General features: G+C 43.2%; 1 protein-coding gene and 1 long non-coding RNA gene across 2 annotated transcripts; both read left to right on the top strand.

Annotated features, from left to right (window-relative positions):
• Positions 1–3378: 3378 nt before the first annotated feature.
• LOC311026332 (protein phosphatase methylesterase 1-like) lies at positions 3379–8643 on the top strand. The gene is made up of 6 exons (XM_084029834.1): positions 3379–3465; positions 3604–3661; positions 4388–4439; positions 4868–5022; positions 5155–5245; positions 8625–8643. The coding sequence occupies exons 2-6, from the start codon at positions 3643–3645 to the stop codon at positions 8626–8628; spliced, it is 321 nt and encodes a 106-aa protein (XP_083885960.1). The 5' UTR covers positions 3379–3465; positions 3604–3642; the 3' UTR covers positions 8629–8643.
• A 320-nt stretch (positions 8644–8963) lies between these two features.
• On the top strand, positions 8964–9884 carry LOC311026334. Its single transcript, XR_014598470.1, has 3 exons — positions 8964–9021; positions 9375–9483; positions 9565–9884. It is a non-coding gene; the product is annotated as an uncharacterized lncRNA (long non-coding RNA).
• The last annotated feature ends 12727 nt before the right edge of the window (positions 9885–22611 follow it).

Raw genomic sequence — 22611 nt, 5'->3', positions numbered from 1 at the left:
AAGCTTGGACTCAAATGTGCACCTAACGTTAGACTATATAAGATAAACACAGTATATTTCCCAGTGGTATTTGGAGATAAGGTGAGCAACATTACCATCAATAAACACTAGCTAGTTAAATATCTCTGTGAATTTGCACACATATATTGCCACCTTTAAAAGACGAGACACGGGAAACCAGACAAACAGACAATGTAGCGTTAGGAGTAAAAATTACCCTATTCCGTACTGTGCCATCCTCCGACGAATTGTTCTCTCGCACACTCCAAACACCTGTGCTATTTCCCCAGCAGTGTGCCCCCGCAGTAGGTGTGCTTCGATTAAAGTGGGGGGTATATTGTACGACGGACGTCCAAGGGTCCCTTCTTCTGACTCTGACAGGGTGTAAAGTTGGCGGGCGACTTCTTCAAGACCGTCTAACACTGCTAGCTCCATTTCCACATCTATATCGGCGTTGAGCTGAGCCAAGTCATCCATCAATCTATCCAGACGAAACTGAACATAGTCGTTGGTTGCATGGTTCTCTAAATCGTTCGCTAATGATCGTAATTCATTCGCAATCGCTCGTACAAAAAATGCCATTACTAAACCAGAGCTACATAAATAACAAATGTCAACAACTGCAGCTAACGGTTAGCTGAGCGGGCGGGCTAGTAGCCAGCAACATTCCTGTACAGGAATCAGCTCCGCTAGTAAGGCAGAAGTAGTAGGCCCGAATCGAGCAAGCTCCTGTAACCAATCATGCTGTTGACTGAGGTTAGGACCTCCTACTTCATTAACATATGGACACAGAAATACAGAAATAAATAAATGTAGGTGAACAGAAATGTAGAAATAAATATAAAGCATTTATTTATTCTGTTATTCATTCTTTTATTTATTTATTTATGCATTTATTTATTTTTTTATTCATTTCAGCATTTATTTATTTATTCCTGTATTTATTTATACATTTATTTATGCATTTCAGCATTTATTTATTTATTCCTGTATTTATTTATACATTTATTTATTCATTTATTTATTTATTTATTTATTTATTTATTTATTTATTTATACTTAAGTCATGTTTAGTCCTCCATAAATTCTTGCACGGCTATGTTCTAATTTTCTGCAGTGGAGCCAATGGTCCTGTGCCGCTTCTGCTTCATGGAGGAGGACACTCTGCACTCTCCTGGGCGGTGTTCACTGTGAGCATAATACCTCATAACGAATTAGAAACTCAGTGCATGTTCATAATAGAATATTTATGGAGCTGTTCTTTAATTTCAGCGTCTTTGCTATACGCTATTTGATTGATTAAATGGTTTCCATATGTGTCTTTGCAGGCAGTCATATGCAGCAGAATCATGGTATATAAAGGTTCTAGTGACCGCACATTACACCACCGCGCGGTGGCCGAGTGGTTAGAGCAGGTGCTTGAAGAGTAAGTGCGCAATGCCCATGCGCAGGAGACTCTGGCCCGGTCTTCACCGGTTCGAATCCAGCTCGGATCAGACTACTGCACAATGACGCAGCAATGCAGATTTCGTCATTGTAAGACAAAATTTTTCCAGACGAATGTCCCCGATGTAGCCTTTCTCGTCTTGGCTGCTCGCTTTAGTCCACTAAGTCATTTTGCTTCGTATTAGTGGCATTTTGGAGTGGGGATGAAACCCTCCAACGTGTGAGGGGCTCAGCAGCCTCTCAGGAAGGAAATTAAACAAAAGAGAGCATTAGTAGGTGAGTAGTGCTTTACCAGAGGTAGGCCTATGTGCTACAGGCAAACAATCTTGTTGGCCGTCAAAGTTAGCTTCCAAATTATTATTAACAAGCTATTACTTTTGGAGAGTACAAATGAACGCAGGCAAGTTACAAGATTTTAAGTTTCAAGCGCAAACTCACATAAAAACATCACCATTCCACATTTCAAAGTAATTCACAGTCACCTCCTATGAAGAACCAAATTGAAGGAGTTCTAACAATGAGCACAATCTTCAGTGGGCAAATCATTTACATTAAGAGCATTTTCAAATCATAAGAAATGTTGTAAACACTGGTGTGTTGTAGTTGATTTCATATCCAGTAGATGGCAGTGAAGCAGGATGATTTAGCGTGCTGTCTAACGTTACTTTTTATAGCTTCCACCATCCCACCGATGCTCTCTGCGTCTCCGCAGTTTGTTCAAAGGCCTGCTGAAGCCAACGCGTTAGCTAGCGGGAGTTAAGCTAGCTGTTGCTGCCATGGATGCCAGAGTTTTAGCACGTAGCTTTGGAATGCAACCTAAGCATTATAACAATAATTATGTATTTTAGGTTAAACTATTTGATCCGTTATGTTAACCGACATGAGCTTAGATATGTCAGGAGCATTCATTACACGAAAAGCAGTGTCTGGAGATATTAATGTAAATTTAAGGGTGAGTGGTCTCCAAAGAGACAGGTCTAATGTTTGCGTCCTGTTTGGTGATGGTCAGGGTTCACCCTGGACTCGCCAGTCTATCACAGGGCTGACATGTAGAGACAGACAGGTAACCAGTCTATCACAGGGCCGACATGTAGAGACAGACAGGTAACCAGTCTATCACAGGGCTGACATGTAGAGACAGACAGGTAACCAGTCTATCACAGGGCTGACATGTAGAGACAGACAGGTAACCAGTCTATCACAGGGCTGACATGTAGAGACAGACAGGTAACCAGTCTATCAAAGGGCTGACATGTAGAGACAGACAGGTAACCAGTCCATCACAGGGCTGACATGTGGAGACAGACAGGTAACCAGTCTATCACAGGGCTGACATGTAGAGACAGACAGGTAACCAGTCTATCAAAGGGCTGACATGTAGAGACAGACAGGTAACCAGTCTATAATAATAGATATATAATAATAATATATTACTGAATTTCACAATTTATTGTTTGCATTACTTGTGTCCCATCATCAATCTTTAATCTGTATCTTCTTTAATCTATTTGGGACTCAATGTAGTAGCATTTGACCGTTTTAATTATCCTGTTGCAATATGAGATTGGTTTACACTTTTGCTCTTTTTTTCTATACAGACCTGGACGGAAGAGAGATTTCTCACCCCTGCCCTGGAGTCACTACTTTGAAACCATGTTGAGGTGGAAAATGAAAATGGCAAAGATATATCCTTCTTGTGTTTGTCAGAAAATATTTATATCATATTTGACACTTTTGGTGTGGAAATCACCCAGAGCATTCAAAGCCAACTAGGTCATTTCAGATTTAGCCTTTTCTTGAGACCAGTGTGCTGTCTAACTTCAGCTTAGTATAGAAAATTAGCACTTTATGCAATTCATGTGTATTGTATTTTGAGCAGCTAATTCTTGCACGGCTATGTTCTGAATTTCCTTGACTACCTTGAACATTTTCAGAATTTTCTGCAGTGGAGCCAATGGTCCTGTGCTGCTTCTGCTTCATGGAGGAGGACACTCTGCACTCTCCTGGGCGGTGTTCACTGTGAGCATAATACCTCATAACGAATTAGAAACTCAGTGCATGTTCATAATAGAATATTTATGGAGCTGTTCTTTAATTTCAGCGTCTTTGCTATACGCTATTTGATTGATTAAATGGTTTCCGTATGTGTCTTTGCAGGCAGTCATATGCAGCAGGATCAACTGCAGGGTGGTGGCTATGGACCTTCGAGCTCATGGTAAATAAAGGTTGTCACGGGAGACAACATGTAACTAGACATATTTTATTTATAGTTTAGGAAATTGAGATTGTGATGGAGATGTATTAGTTTGCTTAGTTATAATGGGAAATAGTCTACTTAATGAATTAAAAAAATAAAATGTTGATCACTGCATCCTCACGATTTTAGCTCACCATTTGCATTCTGTAATAACGTAATATGCCCTTAACATTGATCTATTTCTAGAACATATTGTAGTTTTGCGTTTATTTCACAGACACTCTTCTGTACACAATCTCAGAACTGATTGGCTAGCTAGCTAGATTAACCTGCAGATATCCAGAGTCAAGACTTCCCTTTCTGTGTGTTGCTCATTGTTTACAGTCCGATTAGCAACTTGAGATGCGAGACTGGAGTTGGAGTTGAGAGATGACGTTTTCAACTGGATTGTTTCACAAGTAGCAAGTTAACAAGCTAATTTTAAACCAATAAAAAGTTAAAGCCTTGATTGCACTTCGGCCAGTGTGTTCCCCTTTTTGCTCTTCCCATGGATTGTTTACCTGCAATCATCCAAAGCCTGCCAATGTGATTAGTCACTGACTACAAACGGGAACCAGAACATTTCCTGTACCAAAAGGTTCTGCATATGAATGCAGGCACTTTTTTTTTTATAGAGATTATACATTGCATCTTCATTTCTTTGGTGGAACAAGTTGTAAAATGTGCTTCTCTCATTACCTATAGGTGACACAAAAGTGAAAAATCCTGATGATCTCTCTGCGGACACGATGGCCAAGTAAGTTGCTTTGTGTGCAGTTGATATAACATACGCACTCACTCTCCACAGCTTGGCCTTGAATCACAGAAAAATATGGGAAGCCTGAGGGGACAGTATGATCCTGCAGGACAGCCGACAGAATCGAGTCACACACACAGTCAGCTTACGTCCGTGCAGCTTCCCACCTAAAGGCAGGGTATGTTTGGTGCATCCTTGTATGGTCTTGCTTTCACGGCTCAGTCCAGAAGGAAGAAAGTCATTTGAGAGTTGTATGGATTCTTGTGATGGTGTGCATTTAGATGAATGAGTTGATAAATATGCTTTTAAAATGAAAATGAAATGATTAGTCGTTATACACTCTGTCTGGAGGTCTCTGACTGTACACACAGAAACACTGACACATGACAGGAATGTAAAACGGTTATTCTTGCCTTTTCTTTCAAAAGGGACATTGGCAAAGTGGTGGAGGTGCTCTATGGGGAGAGCCCACCTCCCATCATGATTATTGGACACAGCATGGGTGGGGCCATTGCAGTTCACACTGCCGCTGCCAACCATATACCATCCCTGCTTGGCCTCTGTGTCATTGACGTTGTAGAAGGTAACTAACTGGAGACAGATATTTTTCTATTTATGACGCTTAATTTACATGATAAATGTTCGTAATTAAATCAAATGATCTCCGTATTAATCGGTGTATTCATGTCAAGTGATTGTTGTTTATTGCATTCAGGCACAGCGATGGATGCTTTGAACAGTATGCAGAATTTCCTCAGAAGTCGGCCAAAGACATTTAAATCTCTGGAGAATGCCATTGAGTGGAGGTAAACCTGCTTCGATGTATGATTGGACTAAAATATACTACTCTGCAATTTGGTTAATGGTAGCATATAGTGTCATACACATTATTTACTAAAACCGAAAAGAACCTCGCTGAAAGCATTTCCCCTGTGTTGCTTCTCCTTTGCCGTCAGTGTGAAGAGTGGCCAGATTCGAAACATGCACGAGTCAGCACGAGTGTCAATGGGAGGCCAGGTGAAAAAGTATGTCTTCTCTGCTTCTCATCTGTACGTTAAAGGAGAAATCCGGTAATTTTTGACCCCATTTCCGTTGTCCCCAGGGTCATCCCGACTTATTAGAAGCAAAAAAACAGACAAAAATTGACGTTGCCTAGCCCGAGATCTGTACCTGCCTTGCAGCCTTCCAGACTCGCTCCAATGCTAACCCATTGGGGCAACTTTTATCTGCTTTCCTGGGCCTCAGAAACCAATTCCAAGACCTATGCAACACAGGTTGGGTCCATACGAGACACCACGGCGCTCGTTTAGCTCAAATAGTGTGGCAAAACGACATAAATATGTGTGTTTTAGGATGAAGTTACTCACCTCAAATCACTCCGTAGACATTAGCAGTCGATAGCCGAGCGCCTGTCGTCCCTCCCAGTCACCGCAGAAACGAAAACGTTTTCCTCGTAGTTTTGATTTTGTATCCATGAAGAAACGACCGAGCAGTGCAGTCGTCCTGTCCGTAATAAATCCAGGAAGCTGTTATATCCATATGTATGACTATGTTACAACATAGCAACGATAGCTTACAGCTAGTAACGTGCCGGGCGCTCGTCCCTCCCAGTCACCGCAGGAACGAAAAAGTTTTCCTCGTAGATTTTGTATCCATAAAGAAATGATCGAGCAGTGCAGTCGTCCTGTCCGTAATAAATCCATGAAGCTGTTATGTCCATATGTATGACTATGTTACAACATAGCAACGACTGCTTACAGCTAAACAGTAGCCGGGAGCCAAAAGTCTCGCGCAAGTTCCCGTCTCCCGACGTCCTCACTCTGGAGCTGTTTTAAAGCCAATACAGTGACAAACTTCTTTCCATCGAGCAGTGCTGTCATGTCCATATGACAGTGTAACTAGCGCTAGCCTACATAGTAAGATTGCTTAGCCTGTGTGACAGTTGAACCTGCTACAGCCACAACAAATCTCACGCAGTCTCAGTAGGCTAGTTGTGTTGACAGCACGAGTGGGAGTCGCGTGTCGCGTGACGCGTGTGCAGACTGCATACTCTCATCAACAGAGTGATGAGAGACACAACAGAGTGATAACGAGCACCCGGCAGGTTACTAGCTGAAGCTATCGTTGCTATGTTGTAACATAGTCATACATATGGATATAACAGCTTCCTGGATTTATTACGGACAGGACGACTGCACTGCTCGGTCGTTTCTTTATGGATACAAAATCAAAACTACGAGGAAAACGTTTTCGTTTCTGCGGTGACTGGGAGGGACGACAGGCGCTCGGCTATCTACTGCTAATGTCTACGGGGTGATTTGAGGTGAGTAACTCCATGCTAAAACACATATATTTATGTCGTTTTGTCACACTATTTGAGCTAAACGAGCGCCGTGGTGTCTCGTACGGACCCAACCTGTGTTGCATAGGTCTTGGAATTGTTTTCTGAGGCCCAGGAAAGCAGATATAACGTGCCCCAATGGGTTAGCATTGGAGCGAGTCTGGAAGGCTGCCAGGCAGGTACAGATCTCGGGCTAGGCAATGTCAATTTTTGTCGGGTTTTTTGCTTCTAATAAGTCGGGATGACCCTGAGGACAACGGAAATGAGGTAAAAAATGACCGGATTTCTCCTTCAAGGCGCCGTCTTCATCGACAGTCACTGAAAAATGACTAAATAGTAAACCAAATAAATCTACTGGACGCTAACCTGGCGGTGGTAAAACTTAGACACGTAACGTTAATAAATCCAAGCTTTCGGTGTCGTCTCTCCGGTGTTTCCTGCGCTGGAGGCTGCTGCTGCTGCTGCCGCGACGTCAGTGCAGACGAACTGTGTTGCTCAACGGTCACAACTCGAAAAAAATAAGTGCAACTTTTAAATATTTCCTCTTTATCTGGTCAAATTAAAGTGACATAAGGTTACGTACGCATCAACTATAGACTGTATAAAATATACAAGACAAAATTTCAAATTAAGAATGACTATTTCAGCTCTGACTAATGATTATCCTTCAAACTTCAAATATGAATGATCATGTTATTTTCCCGAGATTCTCAGCTGTAAGCAGTAAATAACTGTGAAAAGAAACATTTGACCGTTGGGATGCTTGAGCAAGCGTCATGACTCCCAGAATGCTTTGCTTTCACAGCAATACACTGTACAATCGTAATACAGTACTTCACCGTTAGAATTTCACTGTAAATTTCCAGGGAAGTCTTACAGTGTACTGTGTAATGTACAGAAAAACAGCTATTCGTTATTATTTTTTCTATATTTATTTTTACAGCGTGACACCGTGAGTGAGAGCGCTGGAGAGGAAATAGAGATACGCTCAGCGCGCCATCTTGTGGGCGTGAGCTGTCCAGTTCATGGGAATGATGAAAGTTGTATTCACTGACCATCCGTGATGTGTCCCCCTCTGACCCCTGAACCGGAACTAACGCTCACCTAATTTAATAAATGTGAATAGAACGAAACATCATAAACTATTAGAAAGTAACCTTGTAACGACTTGGCTGTCATTAAAGTCGTTTGAGAGGATGAGGTCCTGTATGTTTGTGTGACGTGCTGCTGCTGGTTCATAAGCACGCTGAGTCCAGGTAAGTTTCAATCATTTAATAACTTAAAATGATCACAGCTACTTCAGCGGCTAGATTACACACGCCTAAAGGATGGAAAACGTGCACTGGTGGCGAATATGTAACAAAGCAACAAACTGAACAAATGTGGTCAACAAATATTACGGCTACCTACACTCCTCTCTCTCCTCCCCCAGTGCAGGTGATCCAGTTCCCTATATCTCCTACGGCAATCATCCCCCGTGCCCACGTGACCCAAGCCCTGTGTATCACCGTGACAACCAGACCAAACAAATCAAAAGACAAATAATCCACCAGTGACACAATATGGCTCCTACAAAGAGCAATATGTGACATTTTTAGGAGGTATGATAATATAGTGAAACATTTTCTCTGGGAAGGGAAAAAAGCATGAATCAAATTGAGTAAATGATGTGCCCCTTAGGGAGAAAGGGGGAATAGGGTTACCAGGTCCAAGATTGTACCTCTAGCATTCCAAATGTCAAAATTAGCCAAACACTGGAAAAGAGACGGGAGACACAGTCGACTGGATGGACAATGAGAAAAATGTGTGTTCTCTCTTTAATCCGATTGGCACTCTCTCCACAGGTAACGAGTCCAGCTCCATGTCCAACCCTTCAACACCTTTTGCTCTGTGATTCTCTGGGATGGCTTCCAGCACTCCAGGCCTGTTACTCAACCACCTTATGAGAGAAATCCACCCTTTGAACACAAAGAGACCAGATTCCCGTAAAGCAACACTGCTTCCTTCTCCGTGGCCACTGACACGAGGCAATCATCTCCATAAAAGCAGTGCAATAGTTTGTCCACCGTTTCCTCACTGTAGTGATGCCATAGTCCATAGTCCTACCTGCTCAGCAGGTAGTTGCTCCATATCCCCGTTTGGCCACCAGAGGAACCTGAGGAGGTCTCTGTCATCAGGAGGCACCTGTACCTGATGGAACATGGATTCAATGTGGGCCATGATCACAAGATCAGAGAGCTGGTAACATCAGGGCCCTGTAGAAGTTGAGCATTCAATGATGTACCTTGATATCTTGCTCCACAGTCAAACACAATTTTGCCCATCACCACGGTCCAGCTCCTCTTTGGGCACCTTCTCAGCATAGCCTTTAGCCACCAGGTCATTTATAAAGGTGTTATACTCAGTATGAAATGTTGAGTCCTTCTTAAACCTTCTTTTCAGAAAACACAAACGCTGCTCAACAATTCTTTTGTTATTTGGCATATTGACATCAATGTTCCTTAAAGGCAATGAAATCTGGTAATGCCCCTCCACCTGTTTTGCTGAGTTGGTGACAAACTCCAAGAATCTTTGATCCTCTCTTGACATTGCAGGTTGTTCATCAATGCTGACAGTATCTCCACTGTTTCCTGTCAGTGGACCATTGACAGTCCAGCCCAACATTGATTCCTATAAGAAGCTCTATTCCTGCATCAATCTGAGGTAAGTGAATGTCTTTCAGATATGACCATTGTTTAATATCCCTTTCAGTCGGAATATTTCTGTTATATTCTCTGTTCACAGGCATGGACTCTTGCGTATAAGCTCTTGGCAGCTCAAGAAAATTGTCCCCCCCCAGTGCTGCAAACTCCAGTCCTGACACAATGTTGCTGCTTCCAACTTTCTCCTGGCCCATGGTTCGGAGGAGAATGCGGCCCTTCCTCCCTGTGAGGTGGAGCTTTTGCATTAAGCTCTCAGTGCAAAACACAGCAGTGCTCCCCTGATCCAAGAAAGCATAAGTGACAACAATTTTGGTTCCTTTATTAGATTTAACCTGTACTGGTACAATAGGCAGTTTGCAGTCCTGGTCTCCAGCCCCTGTAAGACCACTCGACATCAGTGCGTTATCAACACACAGCTCTGGGCTCCACTGCGTCCGCAAGGATTCTTTAACGGGTTCCTTGTGAAGTACAGTGGGATGTTTAAGGCTACACCTTGAGCAGGAAATCCTTTTACGGCAATCTTTACTGATGTGCCCTGTACACAAGCATCCAAAACAGATGCCATTTTCCTTCAAGAAGCCTGTTTTCCTCTCATGAGGCATTCTTCCCATCTGTACACTAACGTGTGTCCTCCTCCACAGCAGATGCATGCTCTCCTTCCCGTTTGGTCAATTTCCTTTTCTTTCCTTGCAGACAGATGTTTGTTCTCCAGAGGGCCTACAGTGGTAGCAAAACTGCTCCCCTTGTTTCCAGGACGAAACTGTGGCTTAGGTTTGTTTGTTCCTCTAATCATAGTTAGTGGTTGAGAGTCTTGTATATTGCCGAACACAGGATCTGTCATAATTTTCACTTGCCTTTCAATGAAGTCAGCAATATCTGTGATTCTAGCTCTTCGGTTGTATCGTTCTTGCAACTCACATGTTTGGTTTCTCCATTTGTCTCTGAATTTGTAGGGCAGTTTTGGTTTTTTTCGTATGAAGTTGTATGCATGTTTGTATTTGTTTCTGTTTGTTTTGGAATAAATTAATCTGCATTGACATTGAGTAACTGTTTAGCTTGTGCCTTTTCAAAATATGATTGACAAATATATGAGACAAATTAAATATGACTGGATTCAATTTAAAAGGAAATGCCCTGTTATCACTGACTAATTCCACTTCAGGGTTATAGTATACAACCCCGTAGTGTGACCCATTAAGTATCAAGACATTCTGATGTATAGTTTCAAAATAAAAGCCCATCAAAGTGTCAAATATGAGACATATTACACAGGATTTTGGGTTCAATTTAAAAGGAAAGGTCCTGTTATCAAGGAATAATTCCACTTCAGAGTTATAGTATATGACCTGGTAGTGTGACCCATAAGTATCAAAACATTCTGATGTACAGTTTCAGAATAAAAGCCCGTGAAAATGTCAAATATGAAACAAATAATACCCACATTTATTACATTTGTTTGACGCCGCTGTACTTACTGAGCGTCTCGTTGATGCCTTTGCGCTGTGAGCGATCGCTTTCTTGTTGACTTTTTTTTATTGACAAATGTAACTACTTGCCTGTCATTAAAGTCGTTTGAGAGGATGAGGTCCTGTATGTTTGTGTGACGCGCTGCTGCTGGTTCATAAGCACGCTGAGTCCAGGTACTATTTTCCCCAAAACATTTAGGAACCGGTGATACAAGCATCTGTAAAAACTAACAAGCAAATGAAAAATAACAATTGGGAAGAATAAACAAGACAACAGGAAATATTCATATTATTCTTGTTTATTAGAGTAACCCCTGAGTTTGACAGAAAATAACATGTAAAACATTCAAATACTCAATCCCTTACCAACAAAAATAGTGTGGATGGTGTGTGTGTGTGTGTGTGTGTGTTTGAGAGTGAGTTTGTGCGTGTGTGTGTATGTATCTGATGAGTGATGGGCTGAAAACATTTGTACTTTACGGACAGAGTAAATAGTACTGTGACTTCTCTGTTTCAAAAGGAAATAGCCTCCCCCATTACGCTTGGGGGTTCACAGAACCATGTTATTGAACAATACTGAGTGCTGGCCCAATAGCTTAAACATTAAACATGATGGGTGAAATTTGTTAACAAAATGAAATAAAAAATAATAAAATACAGCCCCTACAAATAAAAAGACTGTTGTGAATGAGTGCAGGTCAGGGTAGTGAATGTCCAACTCACACAAAGTCCCACTCAAAATCCATGAGCATCCTCAAGAGTGTGCACACATGTCGGGGATGTCGCCTGTCCATTTTCCCACTCTTCTTGCTGGTCACTTTCCCCCGCCGTGCCTTTGTCCCTCTCTCTGGGTTGATCCCAACTTAGCTTCTACAAAGCATAGCAAGGTAAAACAAGAGACACAAAAAAGAATTAGGAAATCACTTGTAGCATACCGTAAATTCTCAAATAGTGGCCGGGGCCTTTATTTACCTCACATACAGAGGATAACAGGGCTTTATTTGAAGCAGGCTTATATTAGAGACGGGCATTTATTTCTAATTCCCTCTGTTCCATAAGTCTCCTGTATTTGCTCATATTTTAGTATGAAGCTTCCTTATTGTCTGATCTGCGTCCAGCTACTGTCAAATTTGTGTTACTTCATTATGCTGTTAATACAAACTCAAGAATTCCTGTATATGTTTCAAATTAAAAGCCCTGTAGCATTTCAATGGACAGAATCCATTCAATACATAACAAGGCTTTTATTGTGAAACAGGAACGTGTTGTGGATAATTCAGTGACTAAAATGTAGCTATGGCAATGTGGCACTTCTACGGTGTTACAAAAATACAATTTGACTGGGACCTTTGACCTTCAGTGACTGAAATAGTACAATAACACTTTGCTCTAGAAGATTTATCTTTGGGCAGAATTGTGTGTCACTAAAAAATATATTTAATAATTTATATCTGAATTTGAATTGCTCCATCCATCGTCTACTGCTTATCCTGTATTCAGTTTATTGGAATTCAGTTCCAAACTAATAAATTAGTCAATTCAAATTAAAATATAAATGATTCAAATTCAGTTTGTAGTGACACATATTTCTGCCCATAGTAATCCAGAACAACAAAATGTTGAAAATAGGATGATTATATTGTGGAATTTATTAAATTAAAGTGATGGAAATACTAAATACATCAATCAGCTACCTACTCAGTTTGGGAGTCTGAGATTCAGAGTGGGGCCCTACTATACAGCAATACACATCTGACGCTAATGCCTCGATATCGGATTCAAACTTACCTCTGTATGAATTCAAGTGTGCAGGCAGCCTGATCCTGATATTGGAGGTCGAAGTTGGAGTAGCACGTGAAGACAACAGCAAGCCCCAAAACAAACGATGCTCCTTCACACACCAACTGACCCTCGATGCTTACATCTAACGCTGGTCACAAATCATTGGACCTGAAACACAATGAAAAAAGAGTTAGGCTGATTGTCACATTGACCATTTGATGTATTATCAGGTGGCCACTTGCTGCTATATTGTTTTCGTCCATTGCACTGCCTTTGATGTATGTGTTATAGAGGGTCAGTAGCATTCCACACCCAACAACGAGAATGCACATAGCGAGTGGGCCAAGCCGTCTCTTTGAGATTCAGGTTCAATAGAAATACTCTGCATATGTGCAGTAGTACAGTGTAAGTAAACATGTGGGACTTAGGGTTTACCTAGAATGATCAACAAGGGCTATGGCCAGGGCGAATGATGTCTTCACAGTCGCTGCTGTTGCTGACACCTATATAGGAGACAAAAACAGCATTGCAGTTCTAAGTTAATGTTAATATAATTAAACAATGTTTTAACTATGGTTGTCATCAATGTCATATTGAAAGAAATTATTTAAAAATTACACTGAGCTCCATTCATTGCATTTTAAGAATTTCTATGTCTTAATCTGGAATAAAATTGACTACATCATCTATACTGGCATCTGCCTACAAAGGCATATTAGTACCACATGCATGGCCGCAAAACTGACAACTGAACATTCTAGAAACACATGCTAGACTGCTGCCTCGTCTCCCTTGTTGGTATTAATATATTATGCAACCATTCAATATTATTAAGCATCTGACGAAGCGCTAAGACAGTTAACGCCTTAGTTAACAGTTAGCTAGCCTTTACATGTGCTGTGCTAGCATACGTGTTGGAAAAGTTGAGCTTAAGTTGAGAACTTGACTTACCATGGGGTACTCGTTTCCCTTCTTTGTCTTTTCGTCTGGTCTGGAGCTCAAAAATTAACTAAATAAATCCACTGGACGCTCCAAACTTGGCGGTGATAAAAAAAAAAGTCGGGATGACCCTGAGGACAACGGATCTGGAGGCTGCTGCTGCTGCTGCCGCGACGTCAGTGCAGACGAACTGTGGTGCTGAACGGTCACAACGCGAAAAAAACAAGTGCAACTTTTAAATATTTCCTCTTTATCTGGTCAAATTAAAGTGACATAAGGTTACGTACGCATCAACTATAGACTGTATAAAATATACAAGACAAAATTTCAAATTAAGAATGACTATTTCAGCTCTGACTAATGATTATCCTTCAAACTTCAAATATGAATGATCATGTTATTTTCCCGAGATTCTCAGCTGTAAGCAGTAAATAACTGTGAAAAGAAACATTTGACCGTTGGGATGCTTGAGTAGCCTACGGAAGCGCATTGCATTCACTGGATAAAAAAAAATTAGACGCCTTATCTCGTAATTAGGAGAAAAGATCTCGTAATTATGAGAAAACATCTCGCAATTATGAGAAAAAATCTCGTAATTATGAGATCAGGATCTCGTAATTATGAGAAAACATCTCGTAATTATGAGATCAGGATACCCAACGTCTTGAGATGCGTGCGCAGTGTTGACATACTGATATTGAAACCATCCTCATTTCCAGAAACCTCAAAATTTCCCAGTATCTCAAGCCGAGAAGGTGGTAATAGCAGATTAACTGCGATAGCGCCATCATTGCCACTGAGAGAGGACTATCTTTTATCTTTTCTCATAATTACGAGATCCTGATCTCATAATTATGAGATCTTTTCTCGTAATTACGAGATAAGGCGTCTAATTTTTTTTTTATCCAGTGAATGCAATGCGCTTCCGTACTTGAGCAAGCGTCATGACTCCCAGAATGCTTTGCTTTCACAGCAATACACTGTACAATCGTAATTCAGTACTTCACCGTTAGAATTTCACTGTAAATTTCCAGGGAAGTCTTACAGTATACTGTGTAATGTACAGAAAAACAGCTATTCGTTATTATTTTTTCTATATTTATTTTTACAGCGTGACACCGTGAGTGAGAGCGGTGGAGAGGAAATACAGCTCCGCTCAGCAGGCCATCTTAAGAGCGTGGGCTGGCCAGTTCATGGGAATGATGAAAAAGCAGTACACGGAAGATCCGTGATAATTTTGTCTTTTTGACCCCTGAACCGGAACTAACGCTCACCTAAATGTGTAAAGTCAATGCAACAAAACAGTAAGGGGTGGGGGACTTTAATCAACGCTACACGAAGACGCTGTAGTCACGTAGCGTTATCTTCCCGCCAAAACTTGGGAAGCTTTTGTGCAGGTAAGATTTGGGTTGTGATGCTCTCTGTCTGTTGGTTAAGTTAGCATAAGTTATTTTGTCTTAAACTGTATATAAACGTAACATTATCATTGCTAACACACTTCTGAATATTCACGTTTGTTTTGGTCGGTGAAAACCGCCGTTTGTTTTGTTAAATTTGACGGAGATTTTACCCTCATTTGCATATTTAACGACCTGCTGCAGCAGACAGAGAGCTCTGACAGCCTGTGTGTACCGACTGTGTCCCTCGCTGTCCCTATAGGGGACATCAGATGTATGGATGTGTTACTGGTCTGTTCTGTTGCTCTGCGTTGTGTGGAAACAAGATGACTCCCAATAGCGGATGAAGCCTTTTATTCTGCACATGGGTCAGACACAAAACCAAAGTTGGTATGCGGATTCAGGGCCAGGATGCGTGCGTCATCTGCAGCATGGAGAATCTCTTCCTGCTTGTACAAATACTAACGAGTACTACTGTAATTGTAATATATTTCTAATGGTATATGATGGGTCAATAAAATAAACAAATAAAATTCCAAAAGGGAAGAATGTACCATCAAAATGTGAATAAGGTGTGAGTGAGAAATACTTATAATTCGAATTCTTATCTAAATGTATCTAAATTCTGAGGTAGTGATCATATAGTGTAGTACATAAACATATAAAAATATACAGATAGAAAAATATTCAAAAAGAAAACATATCTGACATGTAGCATACAGAAAAGGCACTGTTTCATCCATTTTCAATATACGAGCTGCACAACCTGCGCTCATACAAAGGTAAAGACTAGCCTCTTGTGGCTAAAACTGGTATTACACTTAAATACAGTTATAACGTGGCAGGCTAAGCACATTTGAGATCGCGAATGTTAGCGCAGCCACGAGGCAAACTTAGAACGTACAAAACATGAACAACTTAAACTACAAATCTGATTGATTACCTGCACATGGGTCAGACACAAAACCAAAGTTGGTATGCGGATTCAGGGCCAGGATGCGTGCGTCATCTAAACGAAATAAATGTCAAATGAACAGTTGCACTTTCCCATACAAATGTCTTCCAAGATCAAACGAAAATGCAAAACGAAATAAAAGCAACAATACAGAGTCAAACATCGCAAAAATGCGATTTATAATGACCTCATATAATACATTTAAAACGGAAGGTATCTGGTCTCATGCAATACAGGGTGAATATGACTTTTAACGACTTTTATGCAGACCCACGAAATCCCAACCTACCTGCAGCATGGAGAATCTCTTCCTGCTGCAAATTACCCACAATTCAAACCTGTACAGGAAACTTCAAAATAAAAGTCTGGACCCATTTCTGCAGGATTTAAAATAAAACTCATATAACTGTTTATTCACTCCGTTACATACACCCCCCTTAAATCCTGCCAAACTGGGGACGTACCGTAGAGATAATCTCAGGAAAAGAGGGAGAGAAGGAGAGAAATCTTAGATAGGACCAAAGAGAAGAAAGACTGGTATGTCACTAGAGAGTATCAAAAGCTGTCAATTAAGAAATTCTCCATCTAGGGAGTACTTAAGGAATGGAATGGCGCCATATCCCATACTAAAAGTAGACTATAGAGATGCCTGCTACACCTCAGATTCTGCTAAGACTCTATGTCTGATACCTCAAACTATTCTCTGTTCTCTCTAATCTGACTAAAAATGACATCTGTTAAACTAAAACTAAATGTTCAGCTTAAAACAAGCTTACAACTAGAGAAATTAAAGACTTCACTGTGGACTCTGAAGTGTCAAGGACTTGTTCATTCATCTCACATATGAGTCTTTTAGGAGGTTTGACAGTCCTGCCTCGCCTGGTCTGTGTAACAGCATTCTCAAAGCTCTGAGGCTGAGCGCAAACAGCAGGCTCGTCTGACATGGTGTCTACATGGGCGGGGACTACTGGGTGGGTTTCAGCAGCTGGTGGCCCGCTACTCACAGGCAGAACATCACTGTGCTGTTCGCTCTCTTCAGCTGCGATGCCACTTGCTGAATCACCTGGCTCAAGCACGCATTCAGACACGTCAGAGTCTTCAGTGTGGTGAACCAGACACTCCTCCTCTATGTTGTCGGGGCTAGCATTCACCCAGTGTGCGGTTCGATCACCTACACTGATTCCATCATCAGGAAGACTGACCTCAGGGACTGCCTCATCACCGTCACTGGGCTGGGGGTCCTGCACATCGTCCAGTGGTAGAAAGTCCACAGGGAGCAGCAGGTTCCTGTGGACTACCCTCACTCTGTCAGAGTTGACACCTTTGATCTTGTAGACATTAATGTCAGGGTTCACGGCTACAACTTCGTACGTAGAAGACTCCCATTTGTCGGCTACCTTCCTTTTACCTCTTTCACCTCTGTTCGCAATGAGCACTCTGTCTCCAACGGCAAGTGGTGAGCCTTTGACTTTCTTGTTGTAGAGCCTGGCGTGTCGTGTCTGTTCTTTCTGACTGTGCCTCTGTGCAATCTGTGCCGCTTCACGCAGGTCTTTCTTCAGGCGGGACACAAACTCACTGTGGTCCACCACCACTTCGTCAGAGAGGACGCTCTGAAACAGGATGTCAACTGGGAGACGAGGGACTCGACCAAACATTAGATAGAAAGGTGCAAAGCCAGTCGTCTCGTGCTCTGTGCAGTTGTAACAGAAGGTGAGAAGCTGTAACATCTGAGGCCATTTGGCTTTAGACTTCGGAGGCAGAGTTCTGATCATGGATCCAAGGGTTCTGTTGAATCTTTCAACAACGCCGTTACCCATGGGGTGGTACGGTGTCGTATGTGACTTTTCAACACCTGATAGAGACAATAGTTCCTTGATCAACTTGCTTTCGAAATTTGCTCCTTGGTCAGAGTGAATTCTCTTTGGAAAGCCGTAGATGAGAAAGAAGTCATTCCAGAGTTTTCGAGCTACTTGCTTGGCAGACTGATTCTTGCATGGGAAAGCATGCGCCATCTTGGAAAAGTGGTCTGTTACAACCAAGACATCCATGGACTTGCCATCGCTGACCTCCGCAGACCAAAAGTCGATGCAGACCAACTCCATCGGCTCTGATGTGCGGATATTCTCCAATGGAGCACAGGCATTGGGCTCTGGAGTCTTTCCCACAACACAGCGGTGACAATTCTTCACGTGGCTGTCGACATCACGCTTCATTCCAACCCAGAAGAATCTCTGCCTTGCTAGTGACAGTGTTCGGCTCTTCCCCTGGTGACCAGCTGCATCATGAATTCCGTTTAGAACTTGTGTTTTGAGGGAGTCAGGCACCACAAACAGAAAAAAACGCCTGTTCATGTTGCCGTCTCTTCTCACTTTGCACAGCATACCATCACGGATGATCAACTTGTCCCAATATTTCAGGAGCTGACGTACACTGGAGGGTTCATCTGTTCTCTCACTCTTAGATGGCTTTCGACGTCTCTCAACGTAGTAGAGCACTCGACTGATGGTCCCATCTTGTCCCTGCTGGCTCATAAAACTGCTGTGAGGAATGGGGGAATTAGCCTGCTGCAATTGAGGAACAGCTAGGCCCGCACCCAGTACCTCACTCAGTCCACCAGTGGAGTGTGCACTGAAAACAGCTGAAATCTCTGGAGCTTCGACTGAACCACTTCCACCGCTGGGTGTGTTCTGTGGATCTTTGCCTGATCTGAGAACCCTCTGGTGGTTGTTGGTGTACTTGAATGCGTGCTGGACAGTATCGTCACCATAACCACTGACATTCCTCAGGAGCGACACATATGGCTCTGTGACGAGGCGGTGGCTTATGCAAGACTGGACAAATGGCTCTCTGCTCAAGGCATCAGCGACAACATTTCTGGGGCCTGGAACATATTTCAGATCAAAGCTGTATGATGCGAGTTTAGCCACCCAGCGTTGCTCACAAGCATCTAGCCTGGGTTTTGTCAGGATATATGTCAGAGGGTTGTTGTCGGTCCATGCTGTGAAGTGACGTCCTTTAAGCCAATGGCTGAACTTTTCGCAGACAGCCCACTTCAATGCAAAGAACTCCAGTCTGTGAGCGGGGTAGTTCATCTGCGAGCGAGAGAGTGTCCTGCTGGCAAAGGCTACCGGTCTTGCTATCTCTTCACCAGGAGGGACTTGAGAGAGAACTGCCCCGACTCCGTCAAAGGATGCATCAATGGCCAAAACGAAAGGCTGGTCGAACAATGGATGAGCCAAAATCACACTCTGCAGCAGATCCGACTTCAGCATCTCAAATGCGTTCTGACAAGCAGGTGTCCAGTCAGCGGGAGTGAGCTTAGCGTAACACAGTCTCCTTCTAGGCTTTCTCCCCTTTTTCACAGGAGTCTGCTTGCTGGATCCCGATGTTAACTGGAAGAGTGGCTTGGCCTTAGCAGAGCATCCTTCAATGAAGTGTTGGTAGTACAGCACCATACCAAGGAACGACCTTAACTTCTTTGGGCATGGTGTCTGTCCATCAGCTTCCATCAGATCAATTCGCTGGACTTTGTTGATGGCCTCGACTTTGTCTGGGTCTGTCTTAATGCCTTCCTCACAGATGATGTGGCCCAAGAACTTAACAGACCGTCTTAGAAAGAAGCACTTCTTAGGGGCTAGCTTCAAATCGTGCCTGGCCAGACGTGAGAAGACCATTTCGATGCGCTGAAGAGCCACGGACTCAGACGGCGCAAACACCATCAGATCATCTAAATAGCAGAGTACACTGCTGAAGTTCTCATCTCCAAAGATGGACATCATCATTCTCATGAAGGTGGCTGGACTGTTGGATAACCCCTGAGGGAGCCTGTTGTACTCGTGTAGGCCAAACGGTGAAGAAAAGGCTGTGTACTTTTTGTGTTCTTCCTGTAGAGGCACATTATAGTAACCTGATGTCAGGTCCATAGTGGAGAAGAAGGCGTTTCCACCCAGAGCAGCTAACACATCTGACTGGTGTGGCAGTGGGTAGGCGTCTCTGACTGTCCGTGCATTCAGCCATCTGAAGTCTGTACAGATCCTTAAGTCACCGTTCTTCTTCCAGACTAAGACAAGGGGAGAGGCATAATCACTGTGCGACTTGCGAATGATTCCTTTCTCCTCCATCTCATTCAGAGTTGTTCTTAGTTTAGCATACTGGCTTGGTGGTATTCGCCTGTACGGCATACGAAAGGGTCTGTCGTCAGTCAGATGAATGCGGTGAACAAAATCTTTAGCTTCTCCACAGTCCATTTTGTCCCTTGAGAAGATTGACTCATGACTTTCGATGATCTGTAGCAGTCTGTCTTTCCAGTGTGCGGACACTTCACAAGACTCTAAGTCAATGTCAGAGAGATTCAGGTTGCGTAGAACACGTCTCATCTCTTCACTGGATCTGTGTGTTGGAGAGGGGCTGTTTTCAGCACATTGCACATTAGAGTTGATCTGTGTAGGTTGTGGCAGGTCTTCCACAGCAATACAAGGTGACACGTCAGCTATCTTGGTGTTTCTTTTCAACACGACTCTGTGGTTGGTTGGATTGATGACTTTCAGTGGGATAGAACCATCTCCCCAAAGCGGTGTGATCACCCTGCCAACCATTATCTGCTTCGGCCTTGACCTTGACTTTGTCGGCTCAACGATGACTGTGCTGCCCACAGACAGGACTGACGACACAGGCAGCTTTCCCCAAACCAGGTGTTCTGTATGCGGCTCTAACGTCACACTTCTCTGGAGCTTTACAGTACCTACTCTCTCAGGCACAGATTCACCTCTCCACCTCTCAGTGTTGGAGAAAAGGGACAAGAACTCGCAGCACTCATCACTCTGGTTATGGCTGGGCGTGGACAGAAGTCTCCAGTAGCCACTCGTCTCTCTCAGCTGCATCAAAAGCTTCTTGATGGCGTTGGTGCCCAGAATCAACTCCTCTGTCTGACCTGGCACCACTAAAGTAGGAACCGTCATGGAGCAGCCGTACACTGTGATGTTAAGGTCATAGATTGCCGTCGGTATGACGCGATGGCCTCCACAGCCAACAATGACAATGTCTTGTGCTGACTGCTTCTTGATGCTTGGAATGCTATTCACTAAACTCGCTTCAGCAGACTCACTAAGAGTGCATGCCATGGATCCACTATCAATAAGAGCTTTAAAAGTGGGTCCATTCTCAATTGAAACTGATGTGTAAAATAAACTGTCAGACTTCGGAACTGTCTGTAACCTCTGAAAAATAACTGTTTTCTCTGAAGAAATATCACTACTGTACAACTGACTTAAAGTTTCATAATCTGAAAAAGCTTCAAAGCTAGAGGTGGGAGGCTCACTCTGAAGATCTACGTGGTTCTCCCCTACACGCAGATCAGTTAGTTTGATGACTGGCCAGCCGGCGCTGCACTCCTGAGTGGACATCTGTTCCTGGCGTGATCAGGTGAAAAGCACTGGAAACACAGCTTGTTATCTTTGCAGTGTGACAAAGCAGAGTGAGAGGCATCTTTACAGACTAAACATGGCGTGTCATTAAGACCTTGAATCCGAGGTAAGCCACTCGACCCTCTAGTTGCTGGTCTGGACTGTGCTTTACTCGTGAGAACTTTCTCCAGCATACTAATCATCCTCTCCAGAGCAGAGTTGTCAGTAGAGGCGGACTGGGGTGGAGGCTGAGCACTACACAGGGGCTGTGCTGGAGGCTGTGCATTACACTGTGGCTGCAGTGAAGGCTGGACATTACAATGAGGCGCTGAGCTAGTGTTCACCTCCATTCTGTTCATAGCCACTTCCCTCTTATCATTCCTCTTGCCTGCTGCCTTGATAACCTTCTCTGAGTGGTACTCATTCAAGACTTCCTGTACCTCAGCAGCTGACCACTTGTCAATAGTCTTAGAGCGGAAGGTGAGAGCTAAGTCTGGGCTTGGGCAGTTCCTAATGAACATGCGTGTGACCTCAATGGACAGGCTATCCTGCTGCTTACCCTGTTCCTTGAGACACTCTGCAGTCACATCAGCGGCACGGTTAAGGCGCAGCCAGTAGTCATAGGGGTCTTCCTGTGACTCGGGGAGAGTTGTATAGAAGTCTTGCAGAGGAAGAGGTGAAAACTGCTTACAACTGAAGTGTTTCCTTAAAAGGCTGTATATGGAATCTGGGCTACTTTTGACATCAACCCCACTAGACTTCACGCTCACTTTGACAACATCTTTGGCTTTGCCCCTTAAGTGGATGAGAATCTCCTCACCTTGTTCCTCGGTAGGCAGGCCTCCCTTCCGTATGAAGGTGCGCATGAGTTCAATCCATTCTTCCAGTGTAACAGTGTCAGACGCGTCACCTCTGAACGTAGGAGGATCTTTCACTTTTCTCTGACTCACTACGCGAAGCTGAGATGAACTTGACACGGAGTCCTGAGCTGGGGTGTGACTGTCACTGTGTACACTAGAGGCAGCTACCTCTGCTGGGCTAGACCTGCTCAAGTGTGCGAGGAGACTATCAGCTAACTGCTGACCTATGTGTTGCACAATGTTACCCATCTGACCTAGAATGTCATGTTCAGTGTTGGGAGTGGATGTGCAGGGGACCTGAGGCATAGAGAGGCTATCATGCTGTGTG

The sequence above is a fragment of the Eutrigla gurnardus genome (genome assembly GCF_963514095.1).
Source record: "Eutrigla gurnardus genome assembly, chromosome: 15".
In the NCBI taxonomy this organism is placed as follows: domain Eukaryota; kingdom Metazoa; phylum Chordata; class Actinopteri; order Perciformes; family Triglidae; genus Eutrigla; species Eutrigla gurnardus.
Note: the sequence above shows the minus strand (reverse complement) of the source record. Positions and strands in the feature narration are given on the sequence as shown.

Bases quoted from the DNA above. Each gene is read 5' to 3' on its own strand.
- LOC311026332 (XM_084029834.1), top strand. The intron at 4,440-4,867 runs GTAAGTTGCTTT...TTCTTTCAAAAG, and splicing joins TCTGCGGACACGATGGCCAA to GGACATTGGCAAAGTGGTGG. The intron at 5,023-5,154 runs GTAACTAACTGG...TATTGCATTCAG, and splicing joins TGTCATTGACGTTGTAGAAG to GCACAGCGATGGATGCTTTG.